Here is a 22,416-nt window from a genome sequence, read left to right on the forward strand (position 1 = left end):
ATGTGCTTCAAGAACCCCTTTCCTATTTTCCGGGTCTTACAAGAATCCCTTAGTCTCTTGTTTTAGACTACCTCTGTGTGAGAGGTTGAAGTACAGATCCCTCTACGTTGGATGGGGTAGAATGAAGACTGAGTTGAGGAAATGGGGGAAGACGAGAAATGAGCAGGAGAAAGAAGGGGGAGACGCAGTGGAGGGGAAAGCATTAGTTTCTCTGCTGGTTGGTAGAGCCAAATAAATTAAGGGTGAAAATAACCTAAAGATTTACTTTTGAAATACACTCAACCACTATTGACTCGGTCTCAACCACCTTGCCCCATTTGTTTGACTGCAGCTGACTTGCACACAAATCATCAACTGAGGAGTCAATTATGTGGTCTTCCAAGCGAAGGTCCCACTGTTTACTCCTGCCAATGACAATGGGGGTCATTACGACCCTGGCGGTAGCTGTGCAGGTAAAAACATCACGGCTGCCGCCAGCATCTTTTTTCAGCCCCTTCAGTGGGGAATTACAGGGGCATTACAGCCCTGGTGGTCCCAGTAATTCCCCATATCCAGGCACCGGGAATAATTACTTCCCATTCAAGTCCCATACGACTCAATGGGAATGCGGAGGACGGATGCACCAGCACCGTTAATAATGGTGCCGGTGCATCCGTCAATGTCTGCGAGCGGGTGCCTTTCCTCTCACCAGGTCAGACCTGGCAGGCGGAAAGGCACCCGCTTGCAGAACTCCAGAGTATGCCGGTCCAGTAACAACGGTGCCGGTAGTACTGTTACCGGACCGGCATACTCATAATGAGGCTCAATGTTTCAGTAAGGCTTTGAAAAATCTGCATCAGCAAGATTCTATTATGTAGTAGTGCAGGATGATGGTGCACGTTCGGGAGGATTTTCATTTTTTTTTAGAGTTTAATTCCTCCCACCTTTAGAGAACCCCAGCTCTTTTGCTGAACTTTGGGACTTAGTACTTTTAATCCTATGTTTTCAGATTTCCCAAAGGTTTAAATACCTTCTCTTGGATAAACTACTGTTTCCAAGAGCAGTAAAGTGAAATTGACTTAATTTAAATGCAACTTTGTAGACCCAGTACACACTATCTTCAATAGAGTGCTGGTTGGGTTACTTAGTACCCCCTTTGTCTACGTTCTCAGGTAACATTTTTATGTTACACTTTCTACAATTAATGGCTGGTGGCAGTGGTTTACTTTATTCTACCATTGAGTGTTTCTACCGCAGGCTGCAATTGTAGCTGCAGTAAAGCAGCCATGGGTGCCTATTTTGTCAAAATGGCCCCAGTCGTCTTCTTTCGCCATTTCTTGTTGTAAAGGTCCTTCTTGGGATTTAATCTGCGCGCCAAACCAGGTTTTGTCCACTTGTTCATTTTGTCTTTGGTGGGGTTCACTGCTGAAGCCCGCCTATGGCTCCAGCGTGTCTGGCAGGGCAGGAAGCGGGGGGAGGTTCCCGAAACTCCCTCTGTGTCATGATGCCTACCCCCGGGCATCAGAATCAAGCCCATCAGCCACAGGAGCAGGCATCCAGGTATTTAATAAAACCCCAGCGGCCCCGGCTGGGTGCTGTCTGGGTTCAGTCCTGACGCCTTAGGCGCCAGGCTCATAATAGAAATCAGTCCTGGCGCCGTAGGCGCCAGGCTCATAGACTTTACTTATCTCATGCAGACCATGCTGCAAATGAATCCAAGCCAACGTGAGGCCTGGGACTATTTTTTACTCGGGTGCGGTTTTAGGGACTTCTTACCTGGAACTACTTTGGAGGCTATTTAAACCACGCCCGAACAGCAGCACATGCTTCGTGTTATTCTGCATCCAGCAGCGTAACGCTCACCGTGCCTGCAGTCAGCATCCAGTCTTCAGCCACGCCAGTCTCGAATCCAGAGCTCCTAGCAATAGAAGAAAGAAGAAGGAAAGGTTAGAAAACAGATATTATTTCAATCCTTACCTGAATTCCGGATCCATCACGTCTTCGAACTTGAAAAGGACATTATTCTACATGCGTCGCATCGCCAGCTGCAGCGCCGCGCCATGCCATACTCACCAGTCCTCACAGCATTTTTCGATCCGGCGCAGCCTACATCATTTTCTCCGCCGAATTCCACCATCTAGGGGACAAAAGAAACATAAGGTGAGCCGAGAGAGCCAACAAATACAACCTCTCCGCCATAGACTTACCAGATTAACAACCGGAGGCATTATTCTGTAACAAACCGCAACTTCTTATGCCGCACCTGTAAGGAGAGAGAAACCAGCAATTTAAACACACACATCTTTTGCTGGACAGTGTTGGGTAATACAGACTCTTACCTCAACACCATCAGCTGCCACGAGACAATCTTCCCTTGGACCCAGCTGCAACACAAGAAAGGAATGTACAAGAGTGAACATCGGACATATTGAACTCTTTGAACTTTATACTTACGGGTTCTCGCCTGGAACCTCAGAGTCAATATTCATCCGGAACTCTTCCAACGCCCTCAAACCAGTGAAGTAACTGGTATCTACGCGCCACTGCATTCCACACAGGATGGAGAGCTCATCATTTACAAACATAAGGAACAAGTTACTTACCTGTAACTGTTGTTCTCCAGCATGGGTCTGGCATGGATTCACATGCTCATGAATATAAGAATACATAGCAGTATACACATGCACAACCACGGGAGGTGGCACAAGGCTCAATATCCAGCAATACAACAACTCAACATTAAGCAACTCTTACCTCCTCACCAGGCTCACCTTCGGCGAACAGGTTGCGCAGCACTGCCTGGCAGACTCTGGACTCCTCCCTGGAATCCCAGTCGACGCAGTAGAATCTCGTGAAGGTGTGCGTCGACCTCAACGTAGCAGCCCTGCAGATGTCGAGCAGCGGCACACCAGACAGGAACGCCGTAGTAGCAGCGATCGCTCTGGTCGAATGGGCTCTCGGACGGCCGGGCAGCGGTCGGTTTGCCAACCGGTGACAGTGCATGATGCAGCCGGAGAGCCATCTGGAAAGGGAAGTCTTCGAGAGAGCCTTCCCTTGATTCACAGGTCCAAAGTTCACAAACAGCTGTGACGTCTTCCGAAAACTCTTCGTGCGGTCCACGCAGAACGTCAGCGCTCTAGCCACATCCAGCGAGTGCAAAGTCCTCTCGGCCAGCGACGAAGGCGACGGGAAGAAAACTGGTAACACCAAGGGCTTGTTGAGGTGGAAGTCAGACGGCACCTTGGGCATAAAGGAGGGGTGCGTCCTCAGCACCACCCTCGTGTCGTGAAAAGTTAAGTATGGAGGCTTGCAAGACACGGCCTGGATCTCTCCCACTCGTCGTGCAGAGGTGATGGCCACGAGGAATGCTGTCTTCCACGACAGACACTTCAACGGCACTGAATGCATAGGCTCAAATGGGGCCCCCATGATCCTAGTTAGTACCACGTTGAGCTCCCACGCCGGGGCAGGGGCCTTCACCGGCGGGAATGATCGGAACAGTCCTTTCATAAATTCCTTCACCAGACGAGAAGACCACAAGGACGCCCGTCCTGTAGTTCTGGTGTAACGTGAGACAGCAGCCAGATGTACCTTGATGGAGGCGTGAGATAGGCCAGCCTTGGCCAAAGACATTAGGTACTGCAATACTTGAGGGGCCGTAATCCGCAGAGGGTTAATCTTCTGTGCTCGGCACCAGACAGAGAACCTCTTCCATTTGTGTCCGTAGCACTTGAGAGTTGAGGATGCCCTGGCCTTTGCAAGAACCTCTCAGCAGTCGGCCGGGATGTCGTATCCTCCAAACTCTAGTGCTGCAGGAGCCAGGCCTGCAAGTTCAGCGACTCTGGTTCGTGATGAAGAATGGCGCCTCCTTCTCTGGAGAGAAGATCCGCGTCCGTCGGTAGCTTGACTGGTGTGGACGCTGACAAGTCCAGAAGGTCCGGGAACCAGATCTGCCTCGGCCACGCCGGTGCGACGAGGATCATCCTGCACCGGGAGCTCTTGAGCTGGTTGACGAGCCGGAGCAGCAACGGCGGGAATGCATAAAGGAACAGGCCGTCCCAGGGGAGCGAGAAAGCCTCGCCCATGCTCCTCGGTTGGGGAAACCTGCTGGCGAACCTCTGGCACTTGGAGTTCGCCGCTGTCGCGAAGAGATCGATCTGGGGTTTGCCCCATCGTCAGAAGAGTCGGTCCACTTGATCCTGGCGCAGTTCCCACTCGTGGCACGAGCACAGCTCCCTGCTGAGTGAGTCGGCGATGGGTTTTTTATCCCTGCCAGATGAAAGGGTACCAGAAACATCCCTTGTGCAATGGCCCAATGCCACAGATCCTGGGCTTCCTTAGACAGGGCAGGAGATCTGGTTCCGCCCTGCTTCCGAATGTAAAACATCGTGGTGGTGTGGTCGGTGAAGATCCTCACCACCTTGCCCTTGAGGGATGGAAGGAAGGACCTGAGGGCCCAGAACACTGCACGGAGCTCCAAGATGTTGATGTGGAGAGTCTTCTCCTCCGAGCACCAAAGGCCTCTCGCGTGGAGGCCCCCGGTGTGCGCTCCCCAACCTTCCAGGGAGGCATCCGTCTTCACCATCACCTGGTGGGCCGGGGCTAGGAAGCCTGTTCCCACTGTCAGATGAGCGCGGACACCCCACCATCGTATCGCCTGACGGAACGTTTCGTCGAGCGAGATCCTGTCCTCGAAGCTGCCCGTCGTCTGGATCCAGTGGCCGTCAAGGAATTCTTGCAAGGGCAGCATTCGAAGTCTGCAATGGGGCACCATATAAATGCAGGAGGACATCATTCCGAGGAGGGACTGGATAGACCTCACTCTGGCCACGTCTATGGCCAGTAGACGTTGCACCTTTCCTAGTATGGTCCTTATCCTTTCCTCCGACGGTGAGGCCCGCCGCGCCACTGTGTCGAGCTGTGCTCCCAGAAACAGGGCGACTTGCAACGGGACCAGGTGGGATTTTGGAAAGTTGGAGAACCCCAGGTCCGTGAGCAGCTGGACGGACTTCGCAGTGTGTTCCACGGCGAGCTCCCTTGTCCTTGCCCGTAATGAGCCAGTCGTCCAGGTAGGGGTAGACGTGGATCCCCTGCAGGCGCAGCCGCGCCGCCACCGGTGCTAGGCACTTGGTGAACACCCTGGGCGTCGATTTTAACCCGAACGGGAGGGCCTTGAACTGGTAGTGCCGCCCTTTGACCACGAACCTGAGGAACTTTCGGTGCCTCTTTAGAATAGGGATGTGGAAGTAAGCATCCTCCAAGTCCAACGACGACAGGAAATCGCCCTCCTCCAGCTGTCCCAGCACGTGCTGGAGGGTGACCATCCGGAACTTCTGTGCCTTGATGTATTTGTTTAGTCGTCGCAGGTCCAGGATGGGACGCCATCCTCCTGTCTTCTTCCTCACGAGGAAGTATCTTGTGTAAACTCCAGAGCCCCGAAGCCTCTTCGGGACGAGCTCGATGGCACCTTTCCTGAGCATCGCCCGTACTTCCAACAGCAGTTGAGGGACGTGATTTTCCTTCCTGGCCACGGGAGGAATGCGGGGGCACCTCTTCTGGAACTCGAGGGCGTGCCCCAGGGCCAGGGCGTCCAGCACCCAACAGTCGGTGGAGATGGACTCCCACACGCCGACGAACTTCGTCAGCCGGCCTCCCACCGGGGTGCTTCGGCGGGGGCCCGACCCGAAGGACGGTTCAATCTTGCTTGGAGGCCGCTTTGCCTCCTTGACACCTTGGCGACGGCGGGATCCACCTGACTTGTCGCGTCCCCTGTAGGCCTTCTGCGATGAAGACCTTGCCGCTTGACGGTAAGTAGAGGAGCTGCTGCCGGCTCCCTTGGAGGCACCCTGTCTGCCTCCGGAGCTCCGAAAGGACGGCCGTCGCTGTTGGAGCACCCCCAGTGCACGGGCCGTCTCCGTGTCCGTCTTGATTGCCTGAAGGGATTCATCAACTGCCTTGCCAAAAAGGTTGTTCCCATCGAAGGGCATGTCCAAAACCTTGGTCTGAACGTCCTGGCGGAAATCCGTCGCCCTGAGCCATCCTAGTCGTCTCAGGCAAACGCCGTTGCCCAACTGATGGAAACCGGTGTCCGAGGCAATCTCACCCACTTGCAAGATTTCCAGGGCCTCAGCCCTCTTGGCATCCGGAAGGAAGTCCATCAGGGGGGGGCGATCTTAAACCACAACTCCCTGTCTTAGCGGGCTACGATGGCCAGGGCGTTGGCCGCCTTGATGGTCGTCGCTGCAGATGAGATGACCCGTCGTCCCATCGCATCCAGTTTCCTACCCTCGCCGTCTGGAGGGGAGGTTGAAGTCAAGGCCGATGCCCCCTGCTTTCTTCTTGGCCGCCGCCGAGACGACCGAGTCCGGGGTAGGTTGGGTTCTAAGGCACAAGGGGGCAGCGTCGGGGACCCGGTACTACTTCTCGTACCGGTCCCTCTTCGCAGGAGCCGTGGCAGGGTTCTTGAGGAGGGCGAGCCCCTCATCCCAGATGTCATCAAGAAGCGGTACGGCGAGGACCGTCTTCCTTTTAGCCTCGCGCCGCTGGTAAAGGAACCCCTCCATCTTTTCCTCGGGGCAGAGCTGGAAGAGCTTGGATGCCCTGGAGATCATTGCATGGAAGGATCCAATCTCGTCGGGCGGGGATGCCCGGGCAGGGGGCGACGGGGGACACGTCCCGTTGTCGCCTCCGCCGTCATCCGTACCCGTCGTAGTCGTGTCCATGCCTGCATCATCCCTGTGGGTAGTGGACCGGGGGGAAGGCAGAGAAGGCCGCAGAGGCGGGAGAGGAGGCCTAGGATGCATCCTCCTCCTCTTAGGCGGCGGGCTCGCCGAACGTCCTGGCTCTGGATCCTCCGTCGGTTCTGGCTCAGGCTCCTCCGTCAGGGGAAGGGGCAACCTAGTCATCTCTGAGCATAAGGACTGGATGGCTGACAAAATGGCCGCCGAGGTTTCCTGCGGCGCCGGAAACTACGGGCGCGAGGGCTCTTGAGGAGCCTCATCTGCGTCACCATCGCCCTCATCGTCGCCCTCGTCAGGATCCCTCCCGATGGGCTGTGTCTCCTCCACGACTTGGATGAGCTCCTCTTCAGAGGTCGTGTCCGTAACCACGACAGCCACCACCCTCTCCCCCCTTTTTCCAACAAGGACTTCGTGGGGGTCTTCTCGATGGGCCTGAAAGACGACTCCCTCCGCGGTGGCAGGGAGATTCTGGTACCTGAGGGCGCCTCCACTGGTGTAGCCTCCGCAGGCTGAGCCAGGGCCGCGGCGACATCCTCAATCGAGGTCCTAGCAGGGTGAATCACAGCCAACGTCACCTTCTGTACGCCCGGGGCCTTCACCTTCGGGGGAGGGTCCGAGCCTCGCCTCCCCTCTGCCAGAGTCTTCGAGATCGACCGGGGCCTCTCCAGAAGCTTCGCCGGGTACTCGGACTTCCTCTTACCCGAGCCAGAGCGTTGGCTCGTGGTAGATTGCGCTGGGGAGGGAGCGCCCTGCCTGGCAGCCAAGGAGCCCGACCGTTCGGCGCTCCCGGTGCCCGTGGACTCGCGGTGCTTAGCCTTTTGTTGGGCCCCCGTAGCCGGAGCACCCTCACAGGACTTAGAAGACCGCTCGGACTTCTTTGTCTTCTTCTCGCCTGGCGGGCTCTTACCATCCAGCCAGTTGGCGAGACGGAGGTGGCGATCCTTCATGGTCCGCTCCGACATGTTTCCACAAAACGCGCAGTCCTTTTCCTTGTGCGTCGTCCTCATGGAGACAGGAGAGGCATAACGAATGCTCGTCCTCCTTGAAAACGTTCTGAAGCTGGCATCCAGGGCAGGTCCTGAATAGCTTCCCGGGCGTCGAGCTCCCTTTTTCCTGGGCCATGTCCGGGGTAGGCCTCGGAACTTCTGGAATCCTCCAAAAGCGTAACTCAATGAAATGTTCACCCTTGAGGGGCGTAGAAAACTCCGAAACGGATCCCCGTTGATCGGAAGTAGAAACGGTGGAGCTTGAGGCTCTATTCAACCGAAAAAATGAGAAAATTCACCTGAAAAAGCGCGAAACACGCAGTAAAAGCTCGAGAGCTAAGCACGAGGACTCCCAACACTTGAACGTGCGTTAAAAATCTGAGGATGGCTGCCAGGGAAGGGGCTTAGGGAGAGGGCAGTCATTGGCTGGGGCAGTATGACCCAGAGACCAGTGATTGGTTACTACTGAGAAAGACAGATCAGAAACGAAACTGATACTGATTTTTTTCTATACCGAGGATTCCCGGCCTGACGACGGGGAATATTCATGAGCATGTGAATCCATGCCAGACCCCATGCTGGAGAAGGAGAATATTTCTACGGGTCAAGCAGACGAGATTAGGCGGTCCAGTCCAGTCTGTCATCTCTGCACTACGCTTCACGTTGGAGGAGGTCGCAGCTGTCCGGGTCCGATCGACGCCCCTGTGGGAGCCAGGTGAGCTTAACACTGCTTAGTCTCCTTGGTTACAGGAATGCACCCAAAGGTGATTGGAAGGATGGCTGTCCTTGGAGGACAGCCACCCTGCTGTGTCAGTGACAGCAAAGCTGCAAATGAATGGGAGAAATCCGCATAACAGACTAAGTCTTTTAGACAGAAGGCGGTCTACCACTGGATGAAGAAATCCGAAGAAGAACTTGGCTGGGACGCTTGCTGCAACTCCTGAACCATTGGTTTTCCCAGTGAAGCCCTGCTGCAGTACGGAAGCTCCGAATTCATCTCGACTAGAGAAACCCTGCAAAGGACTTCTCCCCTTGGGTTGGTGGGACCAATCAACCCCAAGATGAACTCATCTGGAAATCCTCTCTAAGCTGGCTGCAATTGCTGCAAGAACAGAGTGCCAGGGAGAGGAAAACCAGAATAGAGTATAATTTTTAAGTCAGACCCGAGCTCCACGAAGATCCTCCGGACTCCCTCAAAGGAGGACTAACCAAGCCTGAGCCACCTCAGAGTGCTGGACCCCAGAAGCAAGGAAAGCCCACAAGGTTTCCAAGAACCATGGTGGGGCTATTCGCGAGAAGCTGAAACTGCAAAGTGCCTCTGATCTGAACTTTGCCCATTGCTGCCCCTGACCTTCGATTCGTAGTGCAGGGGTCCCCAGATGTCCTCCCTCTTGTCCCCACGACTGAGGCCCAGGAACAACATGATGTGCCATACTACAACAGGAACAGAAGCCCGCTGAAATCAATTTCTTCAGACCTAAGGTACTGTAAACCAAGGCGCACTTACCTCTTGCTGTGTAACTTGCTTGCTCTCAGTTGAGACTTGCTGTTACCTTTTGCAGAGTTGCTTGCAGCTTTGCCCATCACAAGCCTCCCAGCTTGTGGCCCAACAGTGATTTCTTTTTCAACAAATACGCTCTATAACATTGTGCAAGACTTTTTATTTACCTTCAAGAAGAACTCCAGCCCCTCTAGACTTTGCTCAATTGATATTGGCTGTCCTGGCTCCCTGAAGACTCCTCTAACCTCTGACTTTGTGTTTTGATCTGTTGCTCCAAAAATGTCACATTCTTTACGAGTGTAGCTGGGAAAGGGTTAATCTACATTGCATTGGGGGTTTAAAAGTGCTTACCCGTTTCAGAAACTTGTTAACCATTGTTTCCTGCCTTAACCTTTCCCTTTTGACTCCAAACTCAGTATTGCTCTAAATGTACCAGTTATATATCAATGCCTACAGTGTCATAGTTATTGAAGTCACCTCAGGGAGTGGGAAGTGTGTTTGGCATCCCAAATGGGTATCTACTGATTTATTGAAACATGTATTTTGAAGCATATTTAAGTGTTACATATGTACTCCCTTCTAAAGAAGGCTTATTTAAACTGACTGTTAAATTAATACATAACTGTTTAATCAAGAAACCTTGAGTGTGTAATTTGGATACGTGTCACTGTGAAAGACTATGTTGCAACCCTACAGCACACATTGACCCCTCTTGAGATAAGCCTGGCTGCACAGTCACTCTATTAACCTGTGTAGTACATGCTTATACCAAAGGTTGTGTTAACTATTGCCAAGAAGACAAGGCTGGTGCAGTCCCCCATAGGGTACTGCAGACAATCTTGCCTAACAGTGCAAATGTGCCCATTGACTGCAACTGAGTCATAGGAGGCTGCGGTTTCCTTTTGCCAGGCATGCAGATTATTGGTCCACAGGGAAGCGGTAGCCAGAACTTTTGCATACACAGTGGGTGGCAAGATGTGCTTGTTGCCTTTCCGCCATAAATTATTTTCACACCACTTTTTTGGGAGGGCCGAGATGGGCACAAAGTTCTCCTCCTCTGCAGAGTGCCCTTTGCAAAGGATCCTGTACAGGAGCAGTTGACTGGAGCCAGTGCTTCTGACAACTGCAAACACCAACGTGTTTTTTATGGGTGTACACTGGTACAGGGAGAGTGCCTGACAATTGCTTCCTGTGCACAGTGCGCTTGATAATTGCATGGGTTTGTTAATGCATGCACCATTTTCCTTTGTGTCTTAGTCTGTCAAAGAGCCTGCGTCTCGATCCTGAATCAGAGGATGAGCATAATATCGTCATTCCTATTGCAACGTGCTTACAAGGAACTTAGACGGTGGGGAATGTTCAGCAATCGCCTATCCTTGCTGGAATGCTCTGTTAAGCAGATGCCCTATTTCCTTCCTCTTGTCCCTCGCTTGGCGGCAGCTCAACTTTTTTCTTCTCAACTCCATCCTCTGCAACTGAGGCATGCACAATAACATTTCGCCCGATGTACCAGATTCTTTTGAGACGTTCATCTCTTCTTTGTACAGTAAGAGATCTACTGCTACCGGTGGAATGGTGTGGCCAGCACAGAGACTCATTTACTATCTAGCCTTCTCCAACACAAAAGACTGCTGCTGTAACGGGTGCATTAACACTTACCAGGTACATTCCTCCCCCGACTCATTCCCCATCCCTTACCCCATTTGGGTCTTGTAGTAGATTCAGATAGGTTCACTTCCCTTAAAAAAAAAAAACATTTAAAAAAAAAAAACATTTAAAAAAAAAAAACGGTGGCCTTTCCCTCCACATACAACATGCACATGTGAGGCCAAATTACTGAAAGCCATGTCTATGAAACGTATGTGGGGTTCTTAGGTATTGGACCTTCTAATAAATTCACCTGGGAATCAGTACATTGGCCTTCGCCCAGACCTAGTAAATGCATGTGCGATTCTCCACGCTTTGGCCTTATATGCTTGCAAAAAGCATGCTTGTTTCTCATTTATTTGGCCTTTTCACCTAAAAATGCATGGGCGGGTTCAGTGCTTTAGCCTTCTCCAGCTATAACATGAACATGGGTTGTACTGCCCCTTCCAACCTTTCATTCACACCCCACCCACATATCATGTTACCAAACCTGCTGCCCCAAATGAAATCTAACCAAATTCTGTAACTCTACCCAGGCCGTATTATCGATTTAATTCTACTTTACCCTAACTATTCTACAAACCCCTTCCCCAGCACGCCCGAGTCGCTCCTGCCTCTTAAAATGCCAACCAACTACAGTCCCGAGTTTCTACTCACCCGTCGTTATGTACACATGCGAAGTCAAACCCAGCAGCAGCTCCTATGTCAATTCTCAGGGAAAACTCGTAAAGTGTGACCTGGACGAATCCATGTAATTGGATTCTTTATATTGGCCATGCGTAATTGACATACACCAGACAATGTGCCACCTGGGCATAATGCTTACCTTGGTAGCAGAGTACACAGTCAAAAGGGGCACAGGATAGAGCGCACTGGCTGAGGAAATGTTCAGGATCACACCCCTGGATCTGAGTGGGAAAAGAGAAAAAGGTAAATCAGCATTAAGTTAATGCAGCTTCCCTATTCCCTAAACTAGGCCCATTACGATCTCTTGTAAGCAGGTCTGACAGTTTGTACAAAAGGACAGCACCCTCCAGAATTCAGAAATAACCTAGATTTAAAATCAAACACCTCAACTCCCAGAGCATTTTTCAGCACTTTGCATTGAGCTAACTTGTCAGAGTTCCCCAATTTTGGTCCACTCTGGGACCCATGGGACGTGGACAACGGGGCAACAAAGTTCAAAAGGAGAGTGGTGGCAAGGAAAGGTAACACTGGGAAAGTTGGAGGAGTGTGCACAAGAAGAAATATATGTAAAGATGAGCAAACGCATGGAGGGAGAAGTTTTATGGGGGAAATTAAAGTAAAGAAAAGGACAGAGGGAGGAGATGTAATATGGTAACAGATGTAAGGATGGGGGGGAACTAGTAAAAGAACATTGAATTTCAAATTGGAAAAGCAAAAATGTAATGGGCATAACCAATTTGAAATAAAGCTAAAGGTGGGAGTAAAGATGGGAAAAAAAGAAGGCATGGAAACATGCGTTAAGATGTGTGTAAAAAAAAGTAACATGTTTGGATGGATGGATGGACTGGGAGAGCAGGATTCTTTCCCTCTTCGCCTCTCCCTTGTCACACTGGAGAATCAGTTCAGGTGGACAAACTGAAACCAAAAAAGTGTTATCAGTTCAGGTGGGGCATGCGAGAGTAAAGCAGAATTGAATTCAGGCAGACCCTCCATGATGGCTGTTGATCTCTTCCACTGTCCAGTGTGCCAGAATGTTCCAAGGGTCTTGGAAGGAGTATACCAGACTAACTGCCCTGCCCTCCCCTCCCCATGTCCTTTAAATGTAACGACCAGATTCTTCCCTTCCCCATTACATTTCCATGGGAGGAGTCACCAATGTAAAGTAATTGGTGCAAGGGACCCATCAAAACAAATTAAACGAGCAGAGGGAGGGGCGAGTTCAGCTAAGCATGTTCATCAGGCTTTGATGAATATGTTGACTAATGGCATATCAAAATTGGTAGGCTGGCCTCTGAGGGTTGCTCAGCTCATTGACTTGTCAATGTATTGTGAGGAATGTGTGTTGGCACGGTCACACTCATTGACAGGCCTGATCGGCCGTTTTCCTCCAAGTTGTATGTTGTGCACTCGACAAGCATTTATCAAATCATAAACAAATCACCTAATGCAGACAGGCAGGGACCCCTTGTCTACATGACTATGAAGTTGCAAGCCACATGTTTAGATGTACAGGTGAGCCTGAGCAAACACTCATTTGTCTAAGGCTATATAAGCCATTTTGTCTTTTGATAGTGTAACCCAAAAAAGCCAGTCTGATAGGTTGGAATATCACTAAGAGATCAGAAATGTTTACCAGACTTTCCCCAGAGATGTAATGCACAGATTATTTCTTGCAAGGTCCAGGACGATGTTTGCAGAACATTCTGGACAAGTGTCTTGATACAACCACCATCGACTGTGCACAAAGCCTCATTATCTCGGGAACACACCCGAAAAAAAAAACACAGAATTGGACATTTGTGTGACTAGTTTCAGTTTATTGCTGACAAAATTGGCTATGTAACTCCAAACCTATATAATTAAACTAAAACATTTTTGCACAGAGGAAACAGTAAATTACGAAACGTTTCAATCCCATTTTGAACTTGACACTGAGGCAAGCAATGAAACAAATACTTGTTTACAAATGGGAAATTCATTCTGTTTGATCCAGCTTGAGGATATATTTGTGATCTGGTAGCATATCAAATATTGTATGGATTGTTTACCTTCAAAAGGATTCTTTGGCACTACCTAGAAACAAAACCAATACATGAATCGAGCTTGCCTGCCATAACAGAAGCTAAGACTTTGTTTCGGGTAAGAAGTTAACTCTCGACAGATCAGGGTCCTTAACTTTGTATCTTTGGGGTGTGTATTCAAGCTAGTTAGGGTGGGATGCTAGGGTTTCAGCAGGTTTGTAAAATACATGCTATTTACCTACAAATACAGTTGTTTCTTGACTGCATTCATCCTCCACCAAACCTTAAAACAAACTGGTGTTGAGTTTGGCTTTTACCATAACACGCACGTTGCAAGCTAAACCACGTCACGAGTAGGCCTTGTTATGATGCCTAATTTCACCAGCAAGGGGAAAGAGATTAGTGTTTTTAAGGCTCTGTTTTTTTAAAATCCCAGATCAAAGCCTTTCCCCCTCTGATCAGAGAACACATCCTGCGACACGGGAGAACATCACAACAATTGAGGAGCTTCGTATCAGTTGTTCACCCAGTATCCTTGAAGACCTAGTGAGAAAGTGCTTTATTTGCTCGCTTTTGAACGTAAACTGGGCGGATGCTGGGATCCTTTTCTCAGGGACCACGTTGGAATAAGGGACACAAGGTGGGGCTAACCCACTTTCTCCAGTACAAACGATGCACCACTTTATTTCTTGAGGGTACTGCATGAGAGTTCAGCCCCAAAGCAAGCTAGAGCAGGAGTCATTTTAATTGGACGCGTCACTGCAAGATAGAGGTTACAGTTTTGTGACACATGTAACCCCCTCGGTAAAGCGGTCCTCAAAATTGCAACTGCAGTGAGTAGGTCATCATTTAAGACTTGTAAGGCAAGGAAGACTTGTACCGGCAGGTAGTTCCACCCATGCAGGCTATGGTACTATGCCAGATTTAATTTTCTATGGTGTCTCAAGGTTGGGTCCAACACTAAAACCTCACAGCACATAGTGTTGAGGTGGTTGTGGCGTTTGGTGTTTGTAAAGTGCTTACTTATTTCTCACAAAGATTACCACCCCTTCACCTTTTATTGCACTCCTTTCAACAGAAGCTATCCAAAACTTCCTTTTTAAGCCATTAGTTATTCTAAGTGCCAATCCACCTTTTGATTATCAGTGTCCTGGTCACGTTTTGTTGCAAGAAATGGTCCTAGTTGCATAAACTAGTTATTAGTGCGATCGTGCCACCCAGTTTTACATTTCTTGGAGATATTTATTTAATGGAAAAAGGAACAACGTGAAGGATTCTGAGGCCAGCAAAATTTCTATAAGCTATTTAGTGCACGTTTGTAGACAAAAGGAGCCTGGCGAGTGTAAGGATCTCATGGTGGCAACAAGTAAGACAGACACAAGTGATCACAGTTCAAGGGTGTTTATTGAACAATGAATGCTTTATGCAGGTCGGAAAAACACTTACTCTAGACCGAAATCTAAGATGGGAGCAAGCTTCGACCATCAAATGAAACAAAGCAGTCCTAGTGATGTTGTGTCAAATAAAAGTGCCTATACTAAGAAACCTATTGCGAAATCTTACAACTAATACAAAAAGAGGTGTGGGATAATTCAAGAAAACAGACGTGTGGGGGGTGCTCGTGAACCCGAGCAAGATGGCGGCGGGATGAGCGTGCTCAGTAGGTGGATAACATGTGAAGGCGACTTCTGCCAGGTTGGACACAGAAAATCATATTAAAAAGGAGACAGCATCAGGCGGAACCAGAACTGCTAAGCTGGGCGATCCCTAGAGAAAAACTGCACAGCGGTTCCTGAAATAATCGCTTTTGAAGGCACCGCTGCAGCGCAGCGGACTACTGTGTGAGGAAAAGGCGGGAAAGCAAGTGTAAATGAAAGCGCCAGCCAACCGCCTGGTTTCGCAATCGCTCCGGTAACATGAGATTCTGGGACCTGACCAAATCACAGCTTAACCCCCCGGCATCCGGCTTGGACTCCTGAGAGCCTGGAAGTGTGATCCCCCTGTGACGGTCGAGAGCGCGTAGCGGCGGACGCCAACCGAGAACGAGATCCAAAACGTGGTGTGAACCTGTATCGAGACGACAGCTCGGGGGTCAGTGGCTGATGAAGACTGTCCGCCTGGCTATCCCGGGGTGCCCACAGCAATCCTGCAGCCCGCTGAAACCAAGGAGCGTGCAGGAACGACAGGCGGACCCAGAAGGCACCCTCAGCACCACCTACCCCTGGACAAGACGTTGAAGGGGTGATGATCGCGCCTACCCCAAAGTAAGTCAGGCGCATAGCGGGGCTGATTCTCGCGTAGGGTACTTTCAACCCGCATCGGAAGAACAGGGGCGCAGTAACCTTACTTGACTCCATCCCTCGGCGGGATCCACGGCATTCAGCCACTAGGATCGGCAGGGGCTTCGGGCGCCACCAGCAACCGGCCACGCACAGTTAGCCCCATCTCAAAGCGAGGACATCTAAATCATTTAACAGGGCGGCCCACATAGGAACAACAGTGGCCGGGGAACCTATGCCCCTCACCAGGGCTGCCGGCATGCTGTCAAAGCCACATCCTACAAATACGATCTTGTAGCAAGGAACGCTGCATTTATGCCTTCGCTAGGCGGATAAGCATAACCCATTTGCACACAGTGGCTTCACCATAGACTGTATCCCCAACACGCACACCACCTGCGTAATCACCCTGGGGCCCAACTTCCATGCAAATCTCCATATTGAACCGCAACGCCTGCACACAGGCTCCCAGACCAAGTACTAGTGGCTGAAAAAGGAAACTTCAGGCACTGCACGCCACCTTCATGCCTCAGACTGGGCTGCTGAACACCTGCACAGCGAGTTGCTCACTTACGCAAAACCGACCAACGGTCTGCCCGCACAGCCAGAGGGCAAGACGCAGCAACCAGCCCACCATGACAGAAGGTCAGGGGAGGCTTGAATCTTTGGCGGAGGGTGATTGAAGTGCACTCAAGAGACGCTGCGGGAAGCACCCCCTGGAAGACCGGAACATCAGCTGGGTATATTGTGCACGAGGACTTAGCAAGCACTCAAGCAAACTCCAGGGAACACGAGGAGCTGGGGCAAACAATTATGGGCCCAAATCCGCAGCGCCGCAAAATCCATAACTACAGAGACAGTGCATCATCAGGGCACCCAGGATATGACCCAGCCACCACCAACGCTCCAGATACGGGGGAAATCAACCGTGCTACAGTCACCAAAAGCTGGGAACGCCAGCACTCCGAAGCTGAGCCCATACCCAGTAGCCCGTAACGCAACTCGGGAAACATGGATAACGGCACACAGCCAGCAGACGATACCCAACCCACGCAATACGAGGGATCGGCCTGTCTGTACCACGCTTTGTCCTCCCCCCCACCCCCCTGGCCAACCCTCAACCAGAAGATACGACTGAGGGCATGCAACAGGGTGCTCACAGCTCAAATCTGCAGGCAAATACAAACGGGGCTCAAACTGGTAGTTTACTGCGGCACTCTGCGCGAAACAAAGCCGTAATGGACGTCCAGTCGCAGCTATAGGCCATCCTGGCCGAAATGAAGCTTATTGGCCAACGCACGCAGGAAACGAACTCCATGGTTCAAGACATTAAAAAAGATCTCCAAAACGTGCAAAGCCAACTGTCCACTCAAGTGGAGAGGACTACTGATAACGAACAGCGCATAAGCGCTGTAGAGGACAATCAGTCTACTATGGAAACTGACCTGGATGGGGTCATCCGAGAGGTACAAAGACTGGGAGAAAAGATCAAAGTCAGGAAAATAGATCCTGTAGGAACAACCTCAGGGTGGTTGGAATTCCTCAGAACACCGAAGGACCAAATCTATAAAAATTAATCTATGATCTCCTACTCAATCACCTACACCTGCCAAACCCCAGGGACCTCATCATGGAGAGAGTGCACAGGGCGCCTATAACTAAGCCAGCACCAAATTAACTTCCTAGGGTGATAACCATGAAACTGCTGAACTTCCAGCACAAAGTGACTATATTGAAAGCCTACAGAGCAGCAACACCCAGTGCGCATAAATGGCTCAGAAGTGAAAATATTTAACGACTACTCAGAGGTATCAAGACGCAGTAGAGGATTCAACCTCGTGTTCAAGGCACTAAAAGCGACGGACCACAGGCATTACTTAAAATTTCCCGCAAGATGGTGCATACAAATCGATAGACAATGGCACTCCTTCGAGGAACCGGAATCGGAATGGTGTTTCCTGCATCAACCAAGCATTGTAACTACAGAATGGGATAAAGCCACGCCAGAAGGCACAGGACCCTCCCATGCCGCCTCATCTCAACTAGACCACATGAGACCGAAACGGAGATGGCAAAAGTTAGGCCTAGTGGCGGGTAAATGGCTAAAGTATCGTACAATCCAGGCTAAGATCCTCACACATACCACCCCTAATTCTTGCCTACAACCCCTCACACAATGCAAGACAGAAATGGCACGTAATTTGGATGCATCCACGCCTATCCGCACCTTCAACTCAATTACTAGAACAGACAACAAAAACAGACTCCAGACATTGGCATCAACATGGTCAGAAGATCTGGGGATCCCAATCAGCACCCCAGACATACAAAGGGGCTTCTCGGCCATCCCCACAGTCTCCAAGGATAAAAATAGGGACATACAGTATCAGATCCTACAGCGATTGTACTTTACACCTGCCAAGCTACACAGAATGGGGCTTAAACCTATGCCACTGTGCTGGAGAGGATGCACAAATACAGAAACAATGGGCCACATGCTATGGACCTGCCCCATTATTAACTCATACTGGCGTCAGATACATCAAAAACTGACAGGCATTGAGGGTGCGACGTCGCTTTCACCCCGAGGGCGATAATCTTAGGAACTGACGAGGAAGACTGGCACAACGACAATCTGATGCGCAAACTAATTTCCCTCATGACCTCCACTATGCACAAACTATTGATCGTTCACTGGAAATCAGCAATACCGCCCAGCCTCACTGAATGGTCAGTAGCATTATCCAGAACATGTAAGCTGCAGAGGGCAGCCTTTAAGAGGCAATTTGGACTCAACGCGACCAGAGGGGACCACTATTGGGAATTGCTTGAGACGTATATATGACTAAGCAGTACCATGTCACACCCGGGGTTGAAACCTAAAGTACTGCATACAAACACACAAAGATGACAATGGGGGCCAGATGGCTCCACCACTACGCCCAAACTATCACCTTCTAACCCCACTTATGTAGGATGGAGGGGTCAGCCTCAGTGACCGAGACCAGAAACAGCCCCCGGAACGTGGGGCGACAGTTGGGGGATGAGGGCCAATCGACAGGTCACTTACACTGGCTTCTTATTATTACTATTAATATTACAATTACTTGTTTACAGCTGAGAAGTCTAATCGCTAAATATCTGAAATTGCAACTGGTGGCCTGAATGGTCTAAACCTATTATGATCATTTTTACGCTGATTATGCTCATGTTTATGTTTTGAAAATGGTATAAACAGTTTGAAAAAAAAAAAGAACACAAAGGTTTTCTTAAATAATACGTCAGGATGCTGTAAACTGGGTCTCCCTTCCCCACGTTTTGAGCACAGGGTAAGGTGGGATCGTGGAGCACAGCACACTCTCAAGCTTTCCCAGCACAAGATGACAGTTCTATCAGGGCCGGCGATGACCGAGTCTCGTTTCACTTGAAAGTCTCTTGCCTTCGAGGACCTGATGTCTTCAAAATAATAAAACAAAAGTTCCTTCAATCAAAATGGGAATAGTTTCTTACCTGTAACTCCATTTCTCCAGCATTGGTATCTTTCATGGATTCACATGCTTAGAATATTCCCCGTCGTCAGACTGGGACCCTCGGTACACATATATAGCCTTTTCCTATAGGAAAACTTCCGACACTTTTGTGTCCTACCTACGTCCTTTTAGGACCCGCCTACGCATGCTCTGTAGGCCGTCCCAGTATAAGAGGCCCACCCCCGCGACTCCCCTTCAGATTTCGGCCCCTCCAAAGTAGGAAGGGTTAAACTTATCACGCAAATACATTGCATTCCGGGGAGGTTGGCGGGCGCATGTGAATCCATGAAAGATACCAATGCTGGAGAAATGGAGTTACAGGTAAGAAACTATTCCCTTCTCCAGCATTGGATCTTTCATGGATTCACATGCTTAGAATAGATTGTATAGCAGTAACACCTGAAACTGCGGTGAGAATGTAATGTAATATACCCTCACCATAATACACAATGCATATGTACAGCAGGAACAAGTTTACTCATAACCTTTCCCACATAAAGTATACTGTCATCAAAAGGTAGAAAACAGACTCTCCACAGCGTGGAGCTTACCTTACTGAAACAGATGGCGCAGGAGAGCTCTTCCCATCTGCACCTCATCCGCATGCTGCCTGGCAAGGCAGTAGTGGCGGGTAAACGTGTGGGGCACTGACCATGCCGCAGCCTGGCATATATCCTTTAGCGGAATTCCTGCCCATAATGCTGCTGAGGAGGACGTTGACCTTGTAGAATGGGCTCTGGGATGCCCTTGCAGCGGCCTTCCGGCCTTGGAGTGGCAAAACGCAATCGTCGATGAGACCCATCGAGCCAATCCGTGTTTAGAGATCGTTTTTCCCCTCGTCGACGGACCATATGCGATGAACAGTTGTCGAGTAGACCTGAGTTCCTGTGTACGATGTAGGTAAAATTTCAGAGCCCTCTTAACGTCCAAGGTATGAAGAGCTTTTTCTGCTGCCGATGATGGGGTCACAATGGACGAGTGTTTGTGATACACTGTCGTAACTTTTGGGACAAACGTAGGATTAGTTGCCAGGACCACCTTGTCCTTAAAGAATCTTAAGTATGGCGGGTCTACGACCAGCGCTTGCAGTTCCGAGATTCTTCTAGCTGATGTGATAGCAATTAAGAATGCCAACTTCCACGATATGAATTTCATGTCCGACGTGGCCATAGGCTTTCATGTCCGACGTGGCCATAGGCTCAAAGGGCGGTTTCATTAAGCCTGCCAACACTGTGTTGAGACTCCAAGTTGGAGGGAAACGTTTTACCGGGGGAAAAGTTCAAAATAAACCTCTCATGAAGTGTTTCACAAGTCTGTCGCTGAACAGAGGAGACTGTCTCTTCCTCGTGAACCTCGAGATGGCCGCCAGGTGCACCTTTATCGATGTGAAGGATAAACCCCTCTCCGCCAAGAGAAGCAGGTAAGGTAGAACTTGTTCCGGCGTTACCGTCAACGGTTGTAGGCCTTGCTGTCCTCGACACCATTCACAGAACCTCCGCCACTTATAGGTGTAAGATTTGTTGGTAGAAGGGGCTCGAGCCGCCTGCAGAATTTTTTGACAATCCTCCGAAACGTCTAGTGCACCGAACTCCGAAAAGTCAGGAGCCAGGCTGCAAGGTTGAGACTGTCCGGGCCGTGATGCCACACCGTGCCTTTGTCCCGGGATAGTAGGTTCGGGACTCTCGGAAACGCTGTTGGATGTTCCAGCGACAGGTGAAGCAGGTCGGAGAACCACGGTTGCCACGGTCAGTACGGTGCCACTAGAATTACCCAGCAACTGTATCTGCGTATCCACTGTACTGTCCTCCGTATGAGGGGGAACGGAGGAAAAGCATAAAGGAACATGTCCGTCCATGGGAAGGAGAATGCCTCCCACATGGAAGCCTCCAGAGGCCATCTGCTTGCGAATTGCTCGCATTTCTTGTTGTCCTTGGTTGCGAAAGCGTCCAGAGGGGGGTGACCCCATTTCTCGAACACTCATCAGCTGAACTGTGTCCATTTCCCATTCATGTATCTGGGCCATGCTTCTGCTGAGGGAATCTGCTTGCGAATTTCTCACTCCCGGGAGATGGTGAGCCACGATGGAAATCTCGTGCTTTAATGCCCAATGCCATGTTTTCTGGGCCTCTATGGAAAGAGTTCTTTATCGCGTCCCTCCTTGTTTTCGCAAATAAAACATGGCCGTTGTATTATCGGTCAGTACACGTACTCGCGATCCCTTGATGTGTGGTAGGAATGCCTTCAAGGCCCATCGTACTGCTCTGAGCTCTAACACGTTTATGTGTAGGAGTGACTCCGTTGGAGACCAGCGACCTTGCATTTGAAGAGTACCCATGTGAGCTCCCCATCCGGTTAGGGACGCATCCGTGACTATGGTTCGCTGAAACACCGGTTCCTGTAGGGGTACACCGTTGTTCAGATTGTGGAAACTCTGCCACCACTGAAGGGTCCGAAGCAGCTTGTCGTCGTCAATGGTTATCTTGTCTGACCACGATCCTTGGGCCTGCGTCCATCGGTCCGCGAGGAATTCCTGGACTGGCCTCATGAATAGGCGACAGTTTGCCACTAGATGGATGCAGGATGCCATGGCCCCTAGGACCGAAACGTATTTCCTCACTGAGAGCTTGTTGGTTTGACGTAATCGGCTCGCCAGCTGGTTGAGTTTTGAGGTTCTGTCGAGAGAAGGCTTCACTAGCCCTAACTGGGTCTCGAACTGTGCCCCCAGGAACACCAACGTTCTCGATGGCCGCAGAGAGGATTTTTCGAAGTTTATGGCAAATCCAAGCTGTTGTAGAAGCTGCATGGTGGCTTGCAAACTTGTGTTGGTCGAAGCTGGGGAGGATCCCCTTACCAGCCAGTCATCGAGGTATGGGTATACGTGGGGGCCTTGCTTCCTTAGCCAGGCCGCTACTGGGGCCAGGCATTTTGTGAACGTTCTGGGGGAGGTCTTGAGCCCAAAGGGAAGAACCGTGAACTGGTCGTGAGTCCGCCCTATTACAAATCTCAGGAATTTCCTGTGTTTCCGACACATTGGAATATGGAAGTA

General features: G+C 50.4%; 1 protein-coding gene across 1 annotated transcript in view; it reads right to left on the reverse strand.

The window, feature by feature from the left end:
- Positions 1-22,416, reverse strand: part of HSD17B12 (hydroxysteroid 17-beta dehydrogenase 12) — a 1,764,331-nt gene that overhangs the window by 624,602 nt on the left and 1,117,313 nt on the right. Inside the window, exon 8 of the mRNA XM_069623326.1 lies at positions 11,680-11,761. Coding sequence (XP_069479427.1) covers positions 11,680-11,761 — 82 coding nt within the window. The remainder of the gene's footprint in view (positions 1-11,679; positions 11,762-22,416) is intronic.

The sequence above is a fragment of the Ambystoma mexicanum genome, chromosome 11 (genome assembly GCF_040938575.1).
Source record: "Ambystoma mexicanum isolate Mex_15411 chromosome 11, UKY_AmexF1_1, whole genome shotgun sequence".
NCBI classification, from domain to species: domain Eukaryota; kingdom Metazoa; phylum Chordata; class Amphibia; order Caudata; family Ambystomatidae; genus Ambystoma; species Ambystoma mexicanum.